The sequence below is a fragment of the Periplaneta americana genome, chromosome 11 (genome assembly GCF_040183065.1).
Source record: "Periplaneta americana isolate PAMFEO1 chromosome 11, P.americana_PAMFEO1_priV1, whole genome shotgun sequence".
NCBI classification, from domain to species: Eukaryota; Metazoa; Arthropoda; class Insecta; order Blattodea; family Blattidae; genus Periplaneta; species Periplaneta americana.
In genome coordinates, this window is record NC_091127.1 from 126,249,323 (window position 1) to 126,270,328 (window position 21,006).

At 35.5% G+C, this 21,006-nt stretch overlaps 1 protein-coding gene across 1 annotated transcript; it reads left to right on the top strand.

Annotated features, from left to right (window-relative positions):
• Positions 1 to 1,295: 1,295 nt before the first annotated feature.
• Positions 1,296 to 18,658, top strand: Hpf1 (Histone PARylation factor 1). The gene is made up of 7 exons (XM_069840021.1): positions 1,296 to 1,633; positions 3,736 to 4,027; positions 5,456 to 5,592; positions 10,466 to 10,614; positions 12,966 to 13,204; positions 15,458 to 15,711; positions 18,447 to 18,658. Exons 1-7 carry the CDS (start codon positions 1,487 to 1,489, stop codon positions 18,504 to 18,506), a joined length of 1,278 nt encoding a protein of 425 aa, XP_069696122.1. The 5' UTR covers positions 1,296 to 1,486; the 3' UTR covers positions 18,507 to 18,658.
• Positions 18,659 to 21,006: the final 2,348 nt, after the last annotated feature.

The window sequence follows — 21,006 nt, forward strand, 5'->3', positions numbered from 1 at the left end:
TTATGATAGGTGTTTACGAAAATTTCGTATGTTTACCTGATGTTGGAGGCCATCGAAGCTGTATGTGCTCGATTTGTTTAAAAAATGGCGTGAAATGGGTTCAGTCTTAAATAAGAAGTGGCATTACGCAAAGAGAGCCCTTACAGAAGAGGCACTTCAAGATATGAGAGCAAGGATAGAATTAAGTTCCCATGAGTCTTCTTGCCACTTGGCTCAAGAATGTGGCATTTTGCAAAGCTCAGTAATAAGAGGGCTTAAAACATTTTTCTCTACAAAATTGTGGCGGCTCATAAGTTAAACATGGATCCTATTGCCCATGTTAATTTCTGTTGCTGGATATTGCAATCCGTGCATGATGGAGATGTCGAGCCTTCTCTTCTAATCATCAGTGATGAAGCATGGTTTCACCTGAGTGGATGTGAATTCCCAAAATACACGTTACTGAGACACTGAACATCCACGTGTAGTGCATGGGGTTCCTCTTCATGGTCTATGATCTGAAGCTGGGAGTGTGGTGTGGAATTAAAGGACAAAGAATATTTGGACCAATATTTTTCATGAGACAGTATATATTTCTTCATTTTTCTGTATAGGCCTACACTTTTAATACTTAAATATTAGGTACTGATTAATTTTTTCAACTTCTTTATTGTGTTAATATTTAGGAATTTACTTGGCCACTAGTTTCGAAGTGTTGTCCATTGTCCATAGCCTAGTAGAGATCCCGCGCTATCTTCTGGTTTCCTGTTGTGGTGGTGTGTGTTCATGATTGTGTCGAAAAGGGTGTGTGTTTTGAAGTTGGTGTGGCGCTTGTGCCCAGCACTTTTTCTGTTAAGCGTCATCTGCGTAGTCACGATCATCTGCTATACTTGTTTTTTTTTTTTTTGAAAGATGGGACATGACAGTTAAGCGGCCGAGCTTGGAACTACAGTGCCATGTTGCCAATATGGACTACCACGCGCCAGCTGACGGAAAGTAGCAATTGTTGTTAAAATGGCTGACGTTAAAACTTTAATTGACAATTGACGTGAAGGTAAGAAAATAATACAAAAATCGACAGAGAATCAAAGACGAAACGTGCCAATGCTAACATCGTGTGCACAATAAATGTCGCCAAGAGAGCTATTAAGCTCTTGCCACGTGCGAACTGTAAATTTGGCAACTCAACCGTTGTTACCATAGCAACAGGCCTACCACGCTATGTGACAGTCAGTTGTTTTTCCGATCGCAACGCTCCTGTCATGTCCCACGCACGGATCACATCATAAAACGTCTTTGGATCATATGCTTGTGACGTCATTCCCACGCAAGCTAGTCTGTTTGTGACGTCATTCTCGCGCATGCGAGTGGAACATGTTTCTACTAGTCTCAGCTCGTTGGTCGCAGAATTGATCACGTCGCAACTACTAAAAGTGGTACGTTGGTATGCCTACCATCCCTCTACCCAATCGCTTCTAAATTTATTTTATAGTGTTGGTAATCTAAAATGGCGGGTAATGAAAAAGATGGAAAAGGGATGATACTGTCATATGAAGATGATCCACGAATGCCATGCAAATATGGCCCACTATGTTATCAGAAAAATCCTACACATCACCAAAAATATAAGCATCCAACGAAGAGGAAACAAGAAGTAAGTTACCTCGAACGTCATGGCTTGCATGTGCCTAACATAACCTATGTTAACAGTTATTTGGGTATATTGGATATATGGATTGAAATATATACTGATAGAAGTCAGTAAATAAATATTTATGTGGTATTATGTTAATAATAGCAAGTTTAGTAATGTGAACTTATGTGTGATTAGGTTTGCTTGCCTTATCTTTTGTTACATGTACTAAGTAGTTTGGTTATCTTGATTTTATCTTTAGACATAAATAGTGAAAACTATCACAATCGAAAAGGTATTTCTTTAAAATTGCATTACTACACATTAAGGTACAACTTAACGTAATTTTTGTATGGTGTCTTTAGTATTGTTTACTGTCTGTTAATTCATGTACGGTAGCTAGTTATTTATCTTGTAACTAATACTCACTCCTCCTACTAATTTACTTCTTTACTATTGTAATATTATTTTTATGTACCGGTAATGTATTTAATATGTAACAAACTAGAACCCTAATATACCAAAGGGTAAAATAGATCTACAATATTTGGGTTGTTTAGTTGTAATGTTAAGACTCAATCGCTGTTAGTTAAGGTAATTTAAATATTACATGCGCCCAAACAAAATATTATAGCCCCTAAGAAGATGAGAGACATGAGTTGCGTGAAAAACATTATAAGCTACTCAGGTACGGCTACTGGTAGTTTGGTCGAGGTGGGTTCCTCCAAGTTGGTGACCGAGGGATGCGATGGTGGCTCTCGTGCTCTTCTTTTCGCCTATTTCCCGACTTATCACCACCCAGCTCTTTTCTCTCATCCGGCCACAATTGCATGCGAAACGTCCACCACATCATCACAACCATTTCCACCTTTCCATCCCCGCTGTTAGTTTTTGCCACGTCCGTCACCATGACGGAATTTGTTAAGGATGCCTGATGAGGTGTCATTCTTCTTCCTCTTCTAGTTATTATATTCATTCTTAGGTAAAGTTTTGTAGGCTTATAACTTCCGTCTCATCAGCAGGGATCTTTCCTATCTTCGTGGTTCTGTTCCATGGTTTCGAGCGCGACTTCTGAATTGTGTGGCCTGACATGGCGCCCAGCAACGAAGCAATAATGGACCCTTCATACTGCCCCTATATGCAAGTTTAGGTGTCGAGCCCGGACCAGAGGTCAAGTACATTCACGTAAAGCCCCAATGGGGCAGATATATCGCTCCGTCATGTTGCTGCTGACTAATGGGTGTTGCAATGTAATCAACCACAAGTTTCCTGAAGCTGTACTGCCTTGGATTATTCCAGCTTTGGTGGGCGAAATCGGAGTTAGCTGGATAGTCGTTGTTTCAGCGTAGAGTGGGGATCCATGGGCAGTTATTCCCGTGGTAGGGGCATAAAATTGCGGCTCGCCTCTGGTGTAGGGCTTGCCGTTAGGTATGTAATGCCCAGTTTGAAGAGTAACTTGCGTGAGGTGGGTTGCTTGGGATAAATAACCATAAGCTATGTAAGTTAACAGATTTTTGGTTTTAATATTGTCAAGTAAATTAATATGGGAAATATGCAAATGGAATACTGCTTTTACACGAGAAATAACTGTATTTCAATTTAAGGAAGAACGGCCGGGTAGCTCAGTTGGTAGAGCAGCTGGCTACGGACTGGAAGGTCCGGGGTTCGATCCCAAGTGGTGACAGGATTTTTTCTCGTTGCCAAACTTTCAGAACGGCCCCGAGGTTCACTCAGCCTCCTATAAAATTGAGTACCGGGTCTTTCCCGGGGGTAAAAGGCGGTCAGAGCGTGGTGCCGACCACACCACCTCATTCTAGTGCCGAGGTCATGGAAAGCATGGGGCTCTACCTCCATGCCTCTCAAGTGCCTTCATGGCATGTTACGGGGATACCTTTACCTTTTACCTTGAAATGGCTTTAACAATTTTTTGACTGTATGTTTTCAAAGATCTTTAAGGCAGAATAATAATTGTTTGTTTCAAAATTACGCTTAATGTTGAAAACTATTTTTGAACGTAAGTTTGACAAATAATTTTTACATACGTTCCATATTTCAAATTATGATGAAGTTGCAATTTAAGAAGTGTAGTAAAATAATTGTGAAATTTTTATATATTCTTGTAGGCTGAAAAGAATGTCAACAAGAAGCAGAAGTTGACTGCAAAAGATAATATTGCAAAGAAAGTGCCTTCACCTGCAAGAAAGGAAGTATCAACCACTAAGAAAGAACCAGAATTTCAAACAGCATGCACAGATAATAAGACAACACAGTTGAGCATCCCTGACGAGGACGATCTCTCTGCCTCGCCTGAAAATGTGAGGGAAAGCATCAAACAAAAGTTTCTGGTTGACATGCCTGAAGACTTTTATTCATTTTGGTCTTTTTGTGAGTCTTTGTCATCTAACAAGCCTGAAGGTACTTATTATTCTTATAATTACTTGACTAATTTTTCAGACTGTCCAACCCTTCTTTCCATCCTACCTTGTTTATGCGCCATTGTGGTATGTAAAAAAAAATTCATAAAATGGTTATTGCGCACACTATTTTAAACATTGAATACAGGTTTAGACCGTGACATGTTGAAGTGAAATTTACTGTGTATGACAGTGCAATACATGGCCACAGTGATCCAATTCGTCTTATTCCTGTCCATTGATAGGATTGTTTAGGCCTGTTACAGACAGTGAATTGTAGAATCCTTTCATCTTTTGAGAAGCTTTCTAAATTTTTTTTATCCTTTTCTGTTTCATTCTTGCTATATGGACCTTCCCAGTTTTGTCACCGTTGAGTTATGAAAACTATTGTAGGCCTAAATACGATATTTAATAATTAATATTAGAGGAGAAAAATTTGCTCGGGCACCGGGGATCGGACCTGGGTCCTTGGTTGTAAGTACCAAGCGCTCTCACCATTGAGCTATGCCGAAGTTCAATCCACAGCACTGGATCGAACCCCTCTCCAGTGTTTTTCCCTTTATGGCCTGACTCCAAGTTGGGCATGTATGTTGACATTTTATATTAAGTCAACTGCCATTATACAAGGAGCGCACTCGGTTGAGTGACTTAGTGACCAGGATTCCACAGTAATATGCACGCCAGAGCGAATTTTTCTCCTCTAATATTAATTGTTACCATAACATATTCTGTAGGACCGAAAAATAATAATGCATATTACTGTACAGATTACAGATATTAATCTTTACCTAAATACGATATGTAAAAAGGAACAAAATAAAATATGATTTAAGTGAGAAACAATATATGATTGAGCCTGGAAGAAAATGCAATGAAATTTCCTAATGATATATAACTGTTTATTTTAAGATGGATGAAATACTAAATATCATAAAAATTTCTCTTCTTTCTTGAATACAGTGGTTCAGACTTAAGAACAGTGCTTTTTTTTTCTGGTGGAATGCTGTTCCGGCATCTTCTTGTTATGTTTTTCATAATGGATCTGTTTTTAACATAATTATTCTTCGAGCTCCGCTTAGGCCTTAAAAGTCTTGAAGTTGGATGAAAAGAAGGTTAAAAATGACAAAATTCCCGTTCACTGAACAGTAATTATCTCATTGTCCACTATAATATATTCTACACAGAGTTCCACCACCTTTTTCTCCAGAAGAAAAGCACTGCTTAAGAAAATACTATTTAAAATACTTTCCAGCCTAAAGTGTGTAAATTATTTGGCCCCAAAAGTAGCTTTATAGGAATATAGGTTTTAATTCTCATGTAATATGTTTCCCATGTAAAACAATTTATTTCACGCATTAAAAGGGCAATTTTCAGAGAACGAAACTAATATCTTGCCCATGTAGACCTAATATATAAAATTTCATTTCAGAGGCTCTGAAGGATGCTGGACTTCTTCTTGTAGGCCCGTTTGATGTATTGTCTGGAAAATTAAAGAAAATCAAGCATCGCAAACTGTCACTGTATTTAATTCACTGGAGGTACTACTATGATCCTCCAGAATTTCAGGTATTGTTTTGTTGTTGCTGTAATTGGTGTTCTTTGCTGAAGACTTGCATACATGATCATTGTGTTGTGAACTGAAACTTTTCTTTAGATTAGACATACTGATAAATAGAATAATGAAGACCACTTTAATCAATTAAATAAATTGTGTATACTATCATAAACTGTTTAACTGTTACAATACTCTCTTCTAAATCAGTTCTTGTAAACTCTCACATAAATGGGTTAAGTTATTATCGAAGATAACCGTTTCTTTTAACCCTGATGCTGACATGATACAATGCTGAAGCCATGCCATCATTTGCCTGGCATGGGCGTGTTTTCATGCCTTGATGTACATTTTTGTCCCACCTATATTAGCTAAGTAATAACTGATTGTATGATTGTGAAACTTGAGGTCTTCAACATAAATGTTTTACTATGATACTGTACTGTTGTGGGAGAGAGAAGGAACTGATAACCTTGTGTCAGTTTATGCACTAATTAGTTTACCATGGCTGGACATAAAGAAATGCAGAAAGAAGAGAAAGTTGTGAAATCGAAAGTCTTCTGTAGAGAGTATATTTTTCGAAATGTGAGTGATGAAATAGTTTGGGGGGGGGGGGAACAATAGATCTCGCTGGAGAGATTCTCTCTCTATCCTCCTGAGTCAGAGTATAGTATACTATACCATACTTCATACATGACTGTGATATTAGTTGTATGTATAGTATAATTTATCTGCATTTGTGATCTAATTGTAACCTGCAGAATTTTTTCAGTGTTTTTCACGTCTGTGACTTTTTTTTTTAAGTGTAGAATTGTAATTATAATTGTAAATTTATTATGTATCGAATCCTCTCTTGAGCACGAGAACACTCTTTTAGGAGAGTGCTAGAATTTTGTAAATTTACGATAGAAGATAGGCCTAAACCTTATCAGTACAAGAAGATGAAGGAAAAACGACAACCAATTAGAAATTTATTACTGAAGGGTATGATTTTGAAGATTTTTTGTTAGACTGCATACAAGTAATGACTACTTGCACACAGCATGCAGCAGAAGTAGACGATCACAGTAGTGAGGAGTTGGTCGCATCTATATCCATAGCAGTGACACCACCACTGCTTCAAAAAAAGACTGTGTGAACGTTACTATTACTCAGCTACAGGGTAGTCTGTATGTTCATAAACTTATATAATTGTGCTCCTCAGTGCTAAGAAAAAAGGAGCAGCAGTGGGAAAGTGTAGAGTTTGCTTGTCCCACAGACTTAGAAGAAAAGAGACAGGTGTTATGTGCGCATGTTGTGGTGTGGCTTTGTGAAAGAACTCCCGTGTTTTGACAATAAAATGATCACACAAAAAAAATTGCTGAACAAATTTGACAGCATGTTTGATATATACTCAATTCATATCCACGCATGTCTATAAATCTAATCAATGAATCCAATCACTCAACCAATCAATCAATCTTTTTAATGTAACCAGCTGTTTGCTGACAACATAAGGTCCACTATAGTCCACTGTAGTCTTTTCAGTTCTTGTTTTCCATGAGAAATGAGGGGTATTTTGATCGGTGTTCATTATAGATGCCTGTTGCTAGTAGCCAGAGTTGGGGTGTAGTCAATATATACTGCAGAGCTATGTCTTCTATCGGTCTTACTAATAAAAACTCTATATACAGACGTTTAACTGTCTTATACTTATACAATGAGTAGCTCGTTTATAAGTCGTGTGTAAATTCCTTACTAATAATCACTACATACGTCGTGTATAACAGTTTAACTGTTAACACAGCTACGTCATAGTTTCGTCATTACTACATTACGAAAGGTAATAGAAATCTGAGGTTCTCTATTGCATCCGGTAGAAGCGCTCTAGTGTGCTGTGTTAAAGTATCGATAGTACAACTAGTATCGATAGTACAACTGGCTCTGATCGATTACCACACTATATTTTGGTCAAAGAGTACAAGCTACCGCAATATTATTCTACTTATTCTGTGCTCTTTGGTGTGTTCTTCTGTGGTACAAGGCATCCATCACCATAAAATGACAGTCGATACGAACAGCTGTTAGAGGGGCGGCCATTTTTTCTCTGTATACACCGCTTAAACAAAGGGTTTCATGTATATAACTACTGCAAAGCAATTCCCATTGTATAGTTACAGACTGTTTATACATCCATTGCTTATGCATGGTTTATTAGTAACATTTTCTGTCTCAACGCTGCATAAGTCTCGTATAAAAACTATACACGGTTTATTAGTAAGACCGTATGTCTATAAAATTTGTATCAAAATACTATTTTTTATGCAACAATGCTATTTTCATTTAAACATCCAGCTGTCAGGGACAGGATTAAGCAGTGATCCATGTGTCTATGAGATATTTTGAAGGGAGGGGATATTATAGGAAATATTTGAGTACATAGAGAATACTGGTACTGTATACCTTTTTATATTTGCATTGTTACTATCATTTGTTTTATCAAATTAACTCGAAACTTCTGTGCATGGCTCCAGTGTACTATTAGTGTTAGGAGTAGAATGAATGGTGAGATAATTTTTTAATATTCTGAACAGAAGCGACTTTTTTTATAATAAATTACGTACATACAAATTAGAACAGTATCTCTCATTTGTCAACTTGTGAGAAAGTGCACAGGCAGCTGATACTATTATATTTCTAAATTCTTAACAATGGTTAAAAATATGTCTCAATCTATGTTGATTGTACATGGTGGACAGATTGCTATAGTCTGTGCACTTCAAACTGGCAGCTCAAGGTCAAGGAACGGACTGCATTTGCTACGTGTGCTTACCCCATTCCTGGACCATTTTCCTCAACTAAAGTCAGCTGGGACAGCCGGAATTACCAGTGCTTCACTTCACAGTTTTCAGTCAGTCACTTGTGCATGGTTTGTAAGTTTGTACGTGACCTTGATCCACCAGTTCGAAATGTAAAGATTATAGACGGCATAGTGATAAGTGGATTGGCAGCAGGTCTATCTATATAACTAAAATTTTAAATATTTGCAAAGCATACTCCAAATCCTTCTTATTATTCATAAAGAAAGATTTGAAAAGACTTCCAGCAGAAAAAAGTGAAATAGGGGAAAAAAGGGAATAAATTAAAAAATAAATAATTCAAGCAATCCTTAATATTGAAACATACAAAAAAATTAAGAAATTAACAGATTGTTATCATTTTGACATATGAAACGAAGAGAGAAAGAAAAATATCGAGAATGCTGAATATCAGGAAAAGACAAATTGGTAGGCCATGAATCTGACACAAAGATGGAGAATCTGATACTAATCAGATATGTTAGGAGCGAAGTGTGAGGAGGAGAGAAACATGGGAAAGCTGAATGAAGTGGAGATAGATTTGCAGTCAGTTCTCCAATATAATAATTGTAGAAAAATTTCAAAATCTGTGGAAGAATATTAGTGAGGAAACTGAATAACAGCTTAATAAGAAAGGCATGAGAACAGTTTGCCTTCCAGTAGATTTAATTAAACAAAGCTTCAGGGGTATACTCTTGTACGAAATAATCTACTATGAAGGATGAGTGACAATTCCAGTGAACATGATGCTGTTCTAATTTGTTGAGGCGCGTGAGATGAAAATGGGCTATGTGACTTTTTTTTAATAAAATGTGTTATTGATGTCATTGGCAAGTTTGGGTTGGAAACTTTACACAGTGAAAGGTTTAGTTTCAAAATGATTTATTTTAGATGTGTGAAATGCATAGAAAAAATCAGTACATAAATCAGATGTAGGAAATTTTTGCACTTTTCTTAAAATTCACTTTGGATAACATAGCCCATTTTGATCTCGGGCCCCTAATTATGTAATTAAAATTTTTAAAGCAAGACTATGGTCAAACCACACTTAAGGCCTCTGAGATAAAATTTACTAACTCTTTTGCACCTTCATCAGAATTTAACTATGATGGTACTCTTCCTTGCCCATCAGCCTCCCACAAATACTAATAGTACATTATGCAACGAGCCTATAATGGTAGTAATTAAGACGCGAGGATGTTTATGAAACTCGCTTGCGCTCGTTTCATAATTTTCATACGAGCGTCTTAATTACCATTATAGGCAAGTTTCATACGATTTTTTATGCTCGACCATATTTCTAACTTGAAATTATTCATAAGTATTCATATTATTCTTATCTGACTACTGGGGAGCGGAAGTGACCTTGTGCAATATCTCGTAAATTGTGAGATGTGCGCAGACGCGAAAGTATTGATTTTTTCCGAGGAACAAGTGTCATTGACCTTGATATAATCTAGAGAGTAAAATGAACATTAATCTTGATATAACCTGAAAATTGATTTAGACATTGAAAAACGAGATGACAAATTGAATTTATTTGAATATTATTTACAATTAACGCTAATTATTATAGTAACAGAATATAACCTTCTGCGACAGTATTGGATTTCCAGCCTCCGTGACGTTTCGCTAGTTGTCTTTCGATTGCATATCCGAGAATAATCGATACTTACGCTTTCATATTGCTACAATGGTGTTTTCTGATTGGTGAAAAACCTGAACTTTAATGAATAGGTGTACTTTAATGAGGTCTATTAAAGGGCTGCTACCAGGTGTATAATTACTACATTTCGGCATGGTCGAGCATAAAAGATTATATCTATCTTCACTTCAGAAAAGGAGTCCAGGAAAGTCTAATGTGACCATATTTGTAGACACTGAAAACAAACCATTGAAGTCTTTTATTTATTTATTCATTTATTTATTTATTCACTTATTTATTCATTCATTCATTCCCTACTGATATGAGCTTTAATGTATTTTTACTCTCAAAGTCTATATAGTTTATCTATTGAAGTAAAAAGAATGATTGTATTGATTGTTTCAGACAATCATTAAAGGGGATAACTCTAAGCAGTATCACATGGGTTACTTCCGAGATGACCCCCAAGAACTGCCTTGCTTTGTGGCTTGCAACATGGCTGCTGTTGACTGTACCATTAAACCGTTGGCAGAAAATATTTTTGGTGCTGTGAAGTGAGTAAATTGATTGTAACATTCTGTTGTGCAAGGGAAACATAGCTTGACATTGTGTGTACACAATTTTAACAGTATTGATTAGGAATATTAGCCACATAGCTTTTATGTTAATTAATTAATTAATTTATATTTTAAGAGATATTCTGCTATCCAGCTGTGGATACACTGCAGCTTATCCTTATTTTTTTCTACATTTTCTTAAGGTACAGTCACTTGTCGCTACTTTTGCAGCCCTGGATGCAGTTCATTACCATCAGTGATACTTTAGGTATCAAAGGGTACCATTAGGAGTTATAAGAGCTGTCTGAAATAGGAAACTTGAAAATAGAAACTGTAGATGGATAATACACTGTTTTAAGAATTTTTATTTTATATTAATCTATTAAATGTAGAGCTGTCGATTTAATCGATTAATCAAACCAATTAACTGATTATATTTAAAATCCGATAAACTAATCAAATGTGTTTTAATAGAGTAATCGAACCAATTGAAAATTATCATGTGATGAAGGAAACATTACTCCCTTATAAAGTCTGTGTAGCACAAAATCTGTATGTATCATTTGGTGTGATAAACTCTTAAGCTGTGATTCATAGGTCACAAGTGTAAACTGGTGTTCTTGCCTTCTTACTTTAAAAAGTTAAAAGCAATAGTACTGTAAGTATAAATACGCACATGTCCCTCATTAATAACTTTTTCTTTGAAAAAACAGCTTAGACAACCATTTATTTTCACAAACTATGAAAAGGACATACTGTATACAGTATTTTATTTTATTCATTGTCCTTTGTCAAAATAATCACCTGAAGTAGGTGGAAGTTTGCAATTGGAAGAGTGTTAATGATCTGATTGTATTGTATTTATTAACATTCCATGGTATTCATACATTGCTTTTCAGCTAGAATATGGAACAAGTCAAAAAACTTAATACTATCATAAAGTCTTAATTTATAGTCACAGTCTAGATGAAATATATACAGACGAGATTTACAATATAGTCTACTAGTACAACACATAGTTTTAGTATCAATTTCAGGAAGTGTTATTGAATGTCATCAGTTCACCTACAGAATAGAAGGCGTGAGAAATTAGGTACCGGTACTTCTTTAATTTGGCCCTAAATAACCTTATGTTTTGAGTTTCATTTTTTATATCAATAGGGAGGCTATTAAAAATTTTTACTGCCATATAACGCACTCCTTTTTGATAGCACGATAGACTTGCCTATGGAGTATGAAAGTCATTTTTTTTGACGTGTATTTATGCTATGAACTGTTGAATTAGTTACAAAGTTTTCACGATTACATACAAGGAAGATTAATGGTACTTCTTCGAATTGAAGCCTTCTGTTTTGTCCACATGCACCTGACTACGTCCATTAATTGTTTATGAATCTCCCAAAGCTTAACTTTTGGTGGCTGTAGATTGTAATTTTATTTTCAAAGATTATATGTTATTGTCGATTTTTTAGAGATCAATGTATTCAGTGTTGTATATTTGTGAACTTCAGTTATAAATATGGCTTATGAACTATTGCGTGGAAAACTTGGTGAAAGTTTTGGATTTAAATTTAGGAATTATGGAAAAGGGACAGAAAAACAGTGTTTTGTAAGAAATAAGGAAAATTGTTCAGTTAGACCGATAGTAAAAGCACAACTAGTTTCCAGTATCATCTTAAACATGTTCATAAGTTCCAATTCATCTTCTCAAATGTTGGAGCATCTAATAGCAAAACCTTTATCCTGTGTTATAGAAACTGAAATAATGAATTAACTTGTGAAGTATTATCAGCAATTGACGTAATTGGCAAAGCGATATGACTAAATAAGTGTAAACTGGAAACTTGTTTCCTAAAACTTAATGTATACATCTTCAAACATCAGTTGCTTCTTAATAATTATTTGCAATATATATCAATAAAATTAAAAGTACCAGTGAAAGGGTGTGTTCTTTTTTTTATAGCATATGAAATTATTACTGCGAAATGTATTAGGTGGTTTTGTTTAAACTTACAAACACTATTTAAACTCGATTAAAATTCTATTAACCTGTCAGTTAATTGATTAAAGGTTTCCAGTTAACTGATCAAAATTTTTAGTCGCTCAACAGCTCTAGTTGAATGTCATAAGGTGCTCCAACTTATTCTGACATAAGACCCTAACCTTTATTCCTCTCCAAGAAGAAGCTTCACTTGGGATTTTCTTCTTCCCAAATCCATCATCTTTGTAGAGTTTGAACTTAGAATAGCTTTGTCAAAAGATATTTTAAATAAAGAATTATTTTATCTGCTTTAATATAATATAACATGAAGAACAGTTTGGAAATATGAAATAAAATTGTTTTGCAGCGCATATTTGGAAGAGATGAAGGAGAAAATCGACCCATTTCGGAAGATGAAGGTAGCAAAGATTCAGACATCTCTTCAGACGTGGGCAAAGGAAAAGAATTTCACGTTAGATAGAACCACACCTGAAATGAAGACAAGAGATAGGAAAGTAGTAACAAAGTCGTTCCACAAGGCAGGCATTGTCGTTCCCTGGAACAAGAAGACAGAGTTAGGATACAGGGAACTCTTGGAAACGGATGGTAAGATTTGTGAATATATTCTGTAATGGGATACTACTGTGTTAATTTAGTTATAGCTTCTGGATCAGATTTTCTGCTTTTGCCAGACATATCCTCCATCCTCTTTAGCTTGTCCTCTGTATGACAGCCAGTTCATTTTCTCTGCTGCCTTATCACACCATTTTCTTAGTGGTGATCCTCTACCCTACTGTGATATTTACCATATTTAACTTACAACATATTTTATTACGATGTTTTAGATATGCAGTTGCTCAGCATCACTCCTGGTGCTACATGACGTATTTAGTAACAATTTTAATTGTGTTGTTGCAGTTTTAGGACTGGTATTATAAAAGGAGTTTAAACCTTAAGAAACAGTTAAATTGACGAATGGTAAACTTTTTTTTATAATACCGACTCTTATTGGCCACGTGCATCAATATCGATTAAAAATGTAGTAACCATGGGTTACGAAATCACGGTTAAAAAGTAACTATGGTTAAAATGTAATTTTTGTGCACCTTTCATAATCACCGGTTACTTAAACATTATTAGCTGACATCTCATTTAACCAGAGTGAAGTCTGTGATGGTACACTGTTTCTACAAAATGACGAAAGAAAAGCATCCACACCACTTGAAAGATAATAGTCAATGTCTAAAAATGATTGCACTTACTCTATTGTATATTGAAATGAATGTATCTACATTTTCGCATTGCATTTGTTTGACTTTGGTTACTGTTACGTTTGCAGGTTGCATTTCTTTGTTTTTCTGTGCTGTTAGGTTGGAATCATACAAAATTGAAAATTAAAAGCGAAAATGATTATATCTCAATATGAATCTGAAATATTGATAGATTTCGTTACTAAATTTAAATATGAGGGATCCTTAATAATATGTTATATTAAAAAAAATATGGAATATCCATGAAAGAATGAATTTGAGGGAGGTGGGATATGATGATAGAGACTGGATTAATCTTGCACAGGATAGGGACCAATGGCGGTCTTATTTGAGGGCAGCAATGAACCTGCGGATTCCTTAAAAGCCATTTGTAAGTAAGTATCCATGAAAGAAACAGGAGATTGGTAATTTTTTGTGTTTAAGGCTGTACAGTAGTGGCAAAAAAACCGAACTGACCTTTGTAGCTGATTTCAGAGCCTTGTTCACTCCAGAGCACGATAGACTGGTAACTAAACTTTCGTGGTTTGAATCCTGCCTGGGAAGGAAACTCTTTTTTTGTTCCTTATTCAGATTTATTCCCAGTACTTTTCGATTGCTGGTAAAATTCATGTTCTGAGAATAATAAGTTAATTAAGTAGTAAAATATCGCTGCAATCGAAAAGTATTGGGAATAAATTTGAATAAGGAAAAAAATAAGTTTCTTTTCCAGGCAGGATTCGAACCACGAAAGTCTTAGTTACCAGTCTATCGTGCTCTGGAGTGAACAAGGCTCTAAAATCAGCTACAAGGATTGGTCCAGTTTTTTTTTGCCACTACTGTACATATCAGTCAGAACCTCAATCAGAGGTATAGCTCGTGCATGAAACGATTACCGAAAAGCAATGGTGGCATTGCTGTCTGTTTTGATGTGTGTATGTAGGCACACCGAGGAGGGAGAGGTGCGAGCCGATGGAAGTACTGTCTCTTCCAAGAAGATGAACAAATGAGGACATCGCTAATTAAACGCGCAACATATGTTTACGAATGAAATAATAATATCATGCAATACAAGACATGTATTCACATGCAATGGAACAAACTAAAGTCGTAATGTAACTATCACAACGCAAGACTGATTCTATCGATGTCATTTCTCTTCCGACTGTACTCTTGAATATCATTCAAGCTATCTCGTTATCTTTCCTGTCGCCCGCTCTTCCTTATTGCAGTGTTTGATTCGCATTCCTTCCGTCGGTATTCCGTGCTTGTGAGACCTATATATATATTCGAAGATATTAACTTAAAAAATAACAGCACATAAATATGGAACACTTGACTGTTCTGATCAACATTTCAAGAATACTGGTCACTTAAGCCCAAATGGGAACTTATAGCAGTCTTAAATTAAACACTAAAAGCATTCTAAAAAATTTACATGACATTAGTGTTATTTTGACACTGTTAAAATTGTTATACTTATGAAACATAGTGCATATGTAAACGTGCTTATATGATGTATACAAATAATAGAGGTGATGGTGGTGGCAGCAGTAGCAGGAGGAGGTTAAGTTCTGACAATTTTAATTGAAATTTTTTTTTTTCAATCCAGCAAATCTGAAGAAGATACTAGCCAATATTTTGGATAGTCGTTCAGAGGTTGAGAAAAATGCTCATTTTGGAAAACTGCAACCCATTGTCACTGGTGCTAACATCGCCACTGATGAGTGTGACTTTGGGACGAGTCTTGAGCTTGGAATTGACTTATTCTGTTTTGGAGGAGAGGTGTTCCATCGAACAGCTCTCAACCTCCTTCAAACAGGATATTCGCTTCTCCATAGGAATGAATTCATTCAAATTGCTGAGGTAAAGTCGCAGATTTATGTCAAGATTATATTAATCTGTAATAAAATTGCTGTTTAGGAGAATGTCATTTTAAACTGGTTTCCGAAGATACAGAACTTGATGTTGTATTAGCACAAAAAGCATTTTAATAAGAAAGTTTTTTGAAGGTTGTACTCTCACTTGATATCCCTCTTTTTTTTTTCCTTTGCTCTTATTCTTCCGCCTATCTCATCTTCCTCATACTCTTATCTTCTTCTCATTGCCCTTCCCATCAGATCCATCACTTTCTTTTTCTGTCATTTACGTCCTCATTTCCCTCATCTTCTGTCATTATATTCTCCTTATTTTTATTTTTCATTTTGTTGCACTTGTTTTTCTCATCATAGTCTTGATTTTGCCCATACTTTTCTCTTTTATTCTCTTTATGCTCTCTTTTTTAGCCTCCTCCATTTATATTACATACCATATTTCTCCATTTTATCCTCATCCATTTTACTTTCCTTTATATTGCACTACCTTTTCTCTTCTGGTTATCCTCGTTGTCTTCAATTTTGTTCTCTTTTTTACCCTCGTCTTTCAGTTAATCACCTTTTTTCAGTTTTATTCTCCATGTCCTCTCCTTTTATTTATTCTGCTCTCCGCTTCAATTTTAACTTCCCTATATTTTCTTATTCTCTTTCTTCACTTATCCCCCTAATCCTCTTCAGTTTTTGTTTTCCTCTTCATCCTCTTTCTTCAGTTAACTTCCTGTGCCTTCAGTTTTACTTTCTTCTTCATTCTTTTCTGTTAACTTCTTGTTTCTTCAGTTTTATTCTCTTCTTCATCTCTTATTTCAGTTAACCTCCTGATCCTTCAGTTTTATTTTCTCTTTATCCTCTTTCTTCAGTTAACCTCCTGAGCCTTCAGTTTTATTTTCTCTTTATCCTCTTTCTTCAGTTAACCTCTTGTTTCTTCAGTTTTATTTTCTCTTTCTTCATTTAATCTCCTGATCCTTCAGTTTTATTTTCTCTTTATCCTCTTTCTTCAGTTAACCTCCTGAGCCTTCAGTTTTATTTTCTCTTTATCCTCTTTCTTCAGTTAACCTCTTGTTTCTTCAGTTTTATTTTCTCTTTATCCTCTTTCTTCAGTTAACCTCCTGATCCTTCAGTTTTATTTTCTCTTTATCCTCTTTCTTCAGTTAACCTCCTGAGCCTTCAGTTTTATTTTCTCTTTATCCTCTTTCTTCAGTTAACCTCCTGTTCCTTCAGTTTTATTTCCTCTTTATCCTCTTTCTTCAGTTAACCTCCTCTTCCTTCAGTTTTATTTTCTCTTTATCCTCTTTCTTCAGTTAACCTCTTGTTTCTTGAGTTTTATTTTCCTTTTCATCCTCTTTCTTCAGTTAACATTCTTTTCGTCAGTTTTATACTTATCATCATCATCATTTTCCCTCAGTTAATCTCCTGTTCCTTAAGTTTTATTTTCCCCTTTACTCTCTCTCTCTCTTCAGTTAACCTCTGGGTCCTTCAGTTTGATTCTCTTCATCATCTCTTCTTTCAGTTAACCTCCTGTTCCTTCAGTTTTACTTTCCTTTTATCGACTTTCTTCAATTAACCTCCTGATCCATAAGTTTTATTTTCCTTTTCATCCTTTCCCTTCAGCTAACCTCGAATTCCTTCAGTTTTATTCTCTTCTTTCAGTTAACCTCCTGTTCCTTCAGTTTTTTTTTCCTTTTAATCCCTTTTCTTCAGTTAAACTCCTTTTCGTCAGTTTTACTCTCTTCTTCATTTGTTTCTTCAGTTAACCTCCTATTCCTTAAGTTTTATTTTTCCCTTCACTCTCCCTCTCCCTCTCCCTCTCTCTCTCTCTCTCTCTCTCTCTCTCTCTCTAGTTAATCTCCGGGTCCTTCAGCAGTTTGATTCTCTTCTTTCAGTTAACCTCCTGTTCCTTCAGTTTTACTTTCCTTTTATCGTCTTTCTTCAGTTAACCTCCTGATCCGTAAGTTTTATTTTCCTTTTTATCCTTTCCCTTCAGTTAACCTCGTATTCCTTCAGCTTTATTCTCTTCTTTATCTCTTCTTTCAGTTAACTTCCTGTTACTTCAGTTTTATCCTCTTTTTCTTCCTCTTTCTTCAGCCTTAGTCTATTCATCCTCTTTCTTCACTTTTATTACCCTCTTTACCCTCTTCCTTCAGTTAACCTCCCATTTCTTCAGTTTTATTTTGCTGTTCATCCTTTCTCTTCAGTGTTATTCTGCTCTTAATACTCTTTCTTCAGTTAACCTCTTGTTCATTCAGTTTTATTCTCCTCTTCATTTTCTTCCCTCAGTTTTATTTTCCTCTTCATCCTCTTTCTTCAGTTTACTCTCAGTTCCTTTGGTGGCTAGTTATCATATTCATTTCTTATATTACTGGGTTTAATGAATGTCCCTTTACAGTTGCCACTTCAGAAATGGAATTTTCACAATATTAGATTAGATTTTTTCAGTCATGTCTATAGCCATGAGCAACTGACCAAACAATAAAAAATGTTTAAATTGATTTTTGTTCACTTAGTCCGTAACAGCCTTTATTATTTATAAATAAGTCTCCACACAAGAGTTCAAAAGTTATTTTTTGTCATTAACTAGCCACTTTCCTTATTATAATTCTCACTGTGCCAATAATGAATCCAGTCTTAAATCGCTTTGCTAGATTAGGTTGCCCTGATTGGTGGTAGAATGCCACTGATGTCCTACCACTTCACTGTTTGAATATGACGAATTATTTATTATTGTTTCAGGCGCATTTGAAGAACAGGAGAAAAGGAGCGGCACTGAGTATTGTTGAAGAAAATGCGTAAAGCTGTTATGATTGTTATTAATTATGTAATCGGTGATCAAATGGAGAAAATTGAAATGTGATGTGTTAATATTAATGTTAAAAATTTTGAGCAGGGTATGATTTATTTCTCATTGATTTTTTATTTTATTTTGTAAATATCATTTTCTGGTAGTTGGATTTGAATTTGATTGAAAAAATAACAAACATCCCTGCAGATGTGGAAGTACACTTACAATGGGTAATGGGCATGGAATAGATCCAAGACTGTCACATCTATCTGTGTACCATAACATTGTTATCCATCATCCCCACCATTGCCAAAGCCCTGCCACTATTGTATTAGGACATTTTTTTTATGTTTTTGAATAGATCGGATCATTTTGATTAAGAATGCCAGTCTGCCTTTTTTTCCAGGTTTAGCCTATACAGCCGAGCTGCTTTGTGAGGCAGACTGGATTCGTTTTACCATCACAACATTCATTGAGTTCTGAATTTTGAAATTCATATTTTATTCTATTATATTACATTTAATTAATTGTGTGTCTAGCTCTTTTTTGCATTAGTTGAGTTTTATTTTTTAGTAACGAGAATGAACATTTGCCCTACCACAATTATATCTACAATGTTACATGTGGGTTAAGATTCTTGTTATAAATAGACCATGGAACTTTATGCATTAAAAAATTGTAATGTGCGTGAAACTATGCATCTAAAATGCTAAAATATGCACTTAAAACTAAAATAAATGCAATAAAAACTCAAAATTATAAGCATTTTCAAATATATTTATTTGTATATAGATTTCTACATTTTGAAGTGTGTTACAATAAATGTAAGGGAATAAGTGACTTTCGTCAAATATTGATATAAAGTAACATTTTATAACATGAAAAGTAATAAGTAAAGTATATACATTTTTAGGGTTAAAAACCTAGTAATACTGTATTTCATCGCGTAATCATCACTATCATATAATGGTCACACCCTCATTTATAGACAAACTGATCAGGACTTTAAAATTCCACCGTATAATCGTCGCATGGATATTTATGTTTATCACGATCTAGCAGTGGCAGCTGATTGACTGAGGCAAGTGAGGCCGGGCCTCAGTCACTTGGCTTAACTGAAATCAAATTTTGTGTTTTTATATAATGTATTAGTTATTTGAATGAAGCATATATCGCTGTAGAATCATTTGAAAACTTAGTGATGTAATAGACCTGTTTTGCAGTAAAATTTGTTCCTGAGGGCAGGATTGCTTGTGCCGGGTCTGGCTTGTGATGTATATAGACCTGTTTTGCAGTAAAATTTGTTCCTGAGGCCAGGATCGCTCATGCCGGGTCTGGATTCTGCATTTCGTGTGTTTTCCCGGGCTTTGAGGTTGCGCTTGAAACATTGTAACTGAGGCACAATTTGTAGGCCTCGTGGCCTGGTCAGCTTTCACTCCTCCCATCCATGGGCCGGCCTCAAGGGTAGAGTGGAGTGGGAATAGCAATGGTGACTTGTCTTCCTAAATAAGCCGTAAATAACAAAAATTCCAGCTCTTTGGCACGCAGAGACCCACACTATTCTCTCCCGTTATGTCTTAGTTTATGACTTAAGCAAGGGTGTTGTACTGTTGTACTTCGTAATACAATAGTGAATCTGGGCCAATGTTGTTATATATTTCGGGAAAATATAAACAGAAACAAATGCGAGAAATAATGCTGGTGTAGTTAATTCACTGTTAGAGTGTCCTTTTTCGAGAAGAAATAATATTGAAAGAAAGGAAGTTTTAAATAAAGAGAGAGCCTACCGAGATATCTACGACATCGCTGACAATTTTTCTGACAGATAATCTTAAAACGCGAGTTTCTATTGCATCCTGGTATGGGCAACATAAATGGTTAAGTGGTAATGTGGTGCAAAATCAGAGTGAGTGTAGCATGGACATGTGACCGGGATGCATCTGAGTAGAATGCAGTTAATCTCTGGCTTGATGTCACTTTTGCTCGCAGATAGTGGTACTTTAATAATGGACCACAGTAGAAATATTTGCTGTACAATCATTGAATGAACAGTAGTGTAGGTGCATCATCGCCAACATCATCATCGTCCTTTCCTTTACCTTCTATTCATCCTCAGTAATGTTGCTAGTCTTATGCAGCATCCATTACAATTCTTTCTGTACTTAATTCCATCATTCGCTTCAGAAAAAGGTTCCCTGCCACATTTTTTCCACGAACATTACATTTTATCTTGGACTAAGGTCTCACATATACAGGATGGGCGGGAAGTAACTAGGTAATATTAAATGGCTGTAGAATTTTTAATATCGATTAATCATAATGGAAATAGCGTGTACATATAGACCATTAAATAGGATTTAAACCTTCGTGTGTCGATAGTAGCCTACAGATTGTGGCCATGGGAGGAAGTATGCACAACAATAGCAAAGATGGCCAATAGTCTGTCTGTTCGCATGCGAGTGCAGATTGCTGCACGCTATAAAGTCTGGAATTCCGTTGTTCTTGGACAGA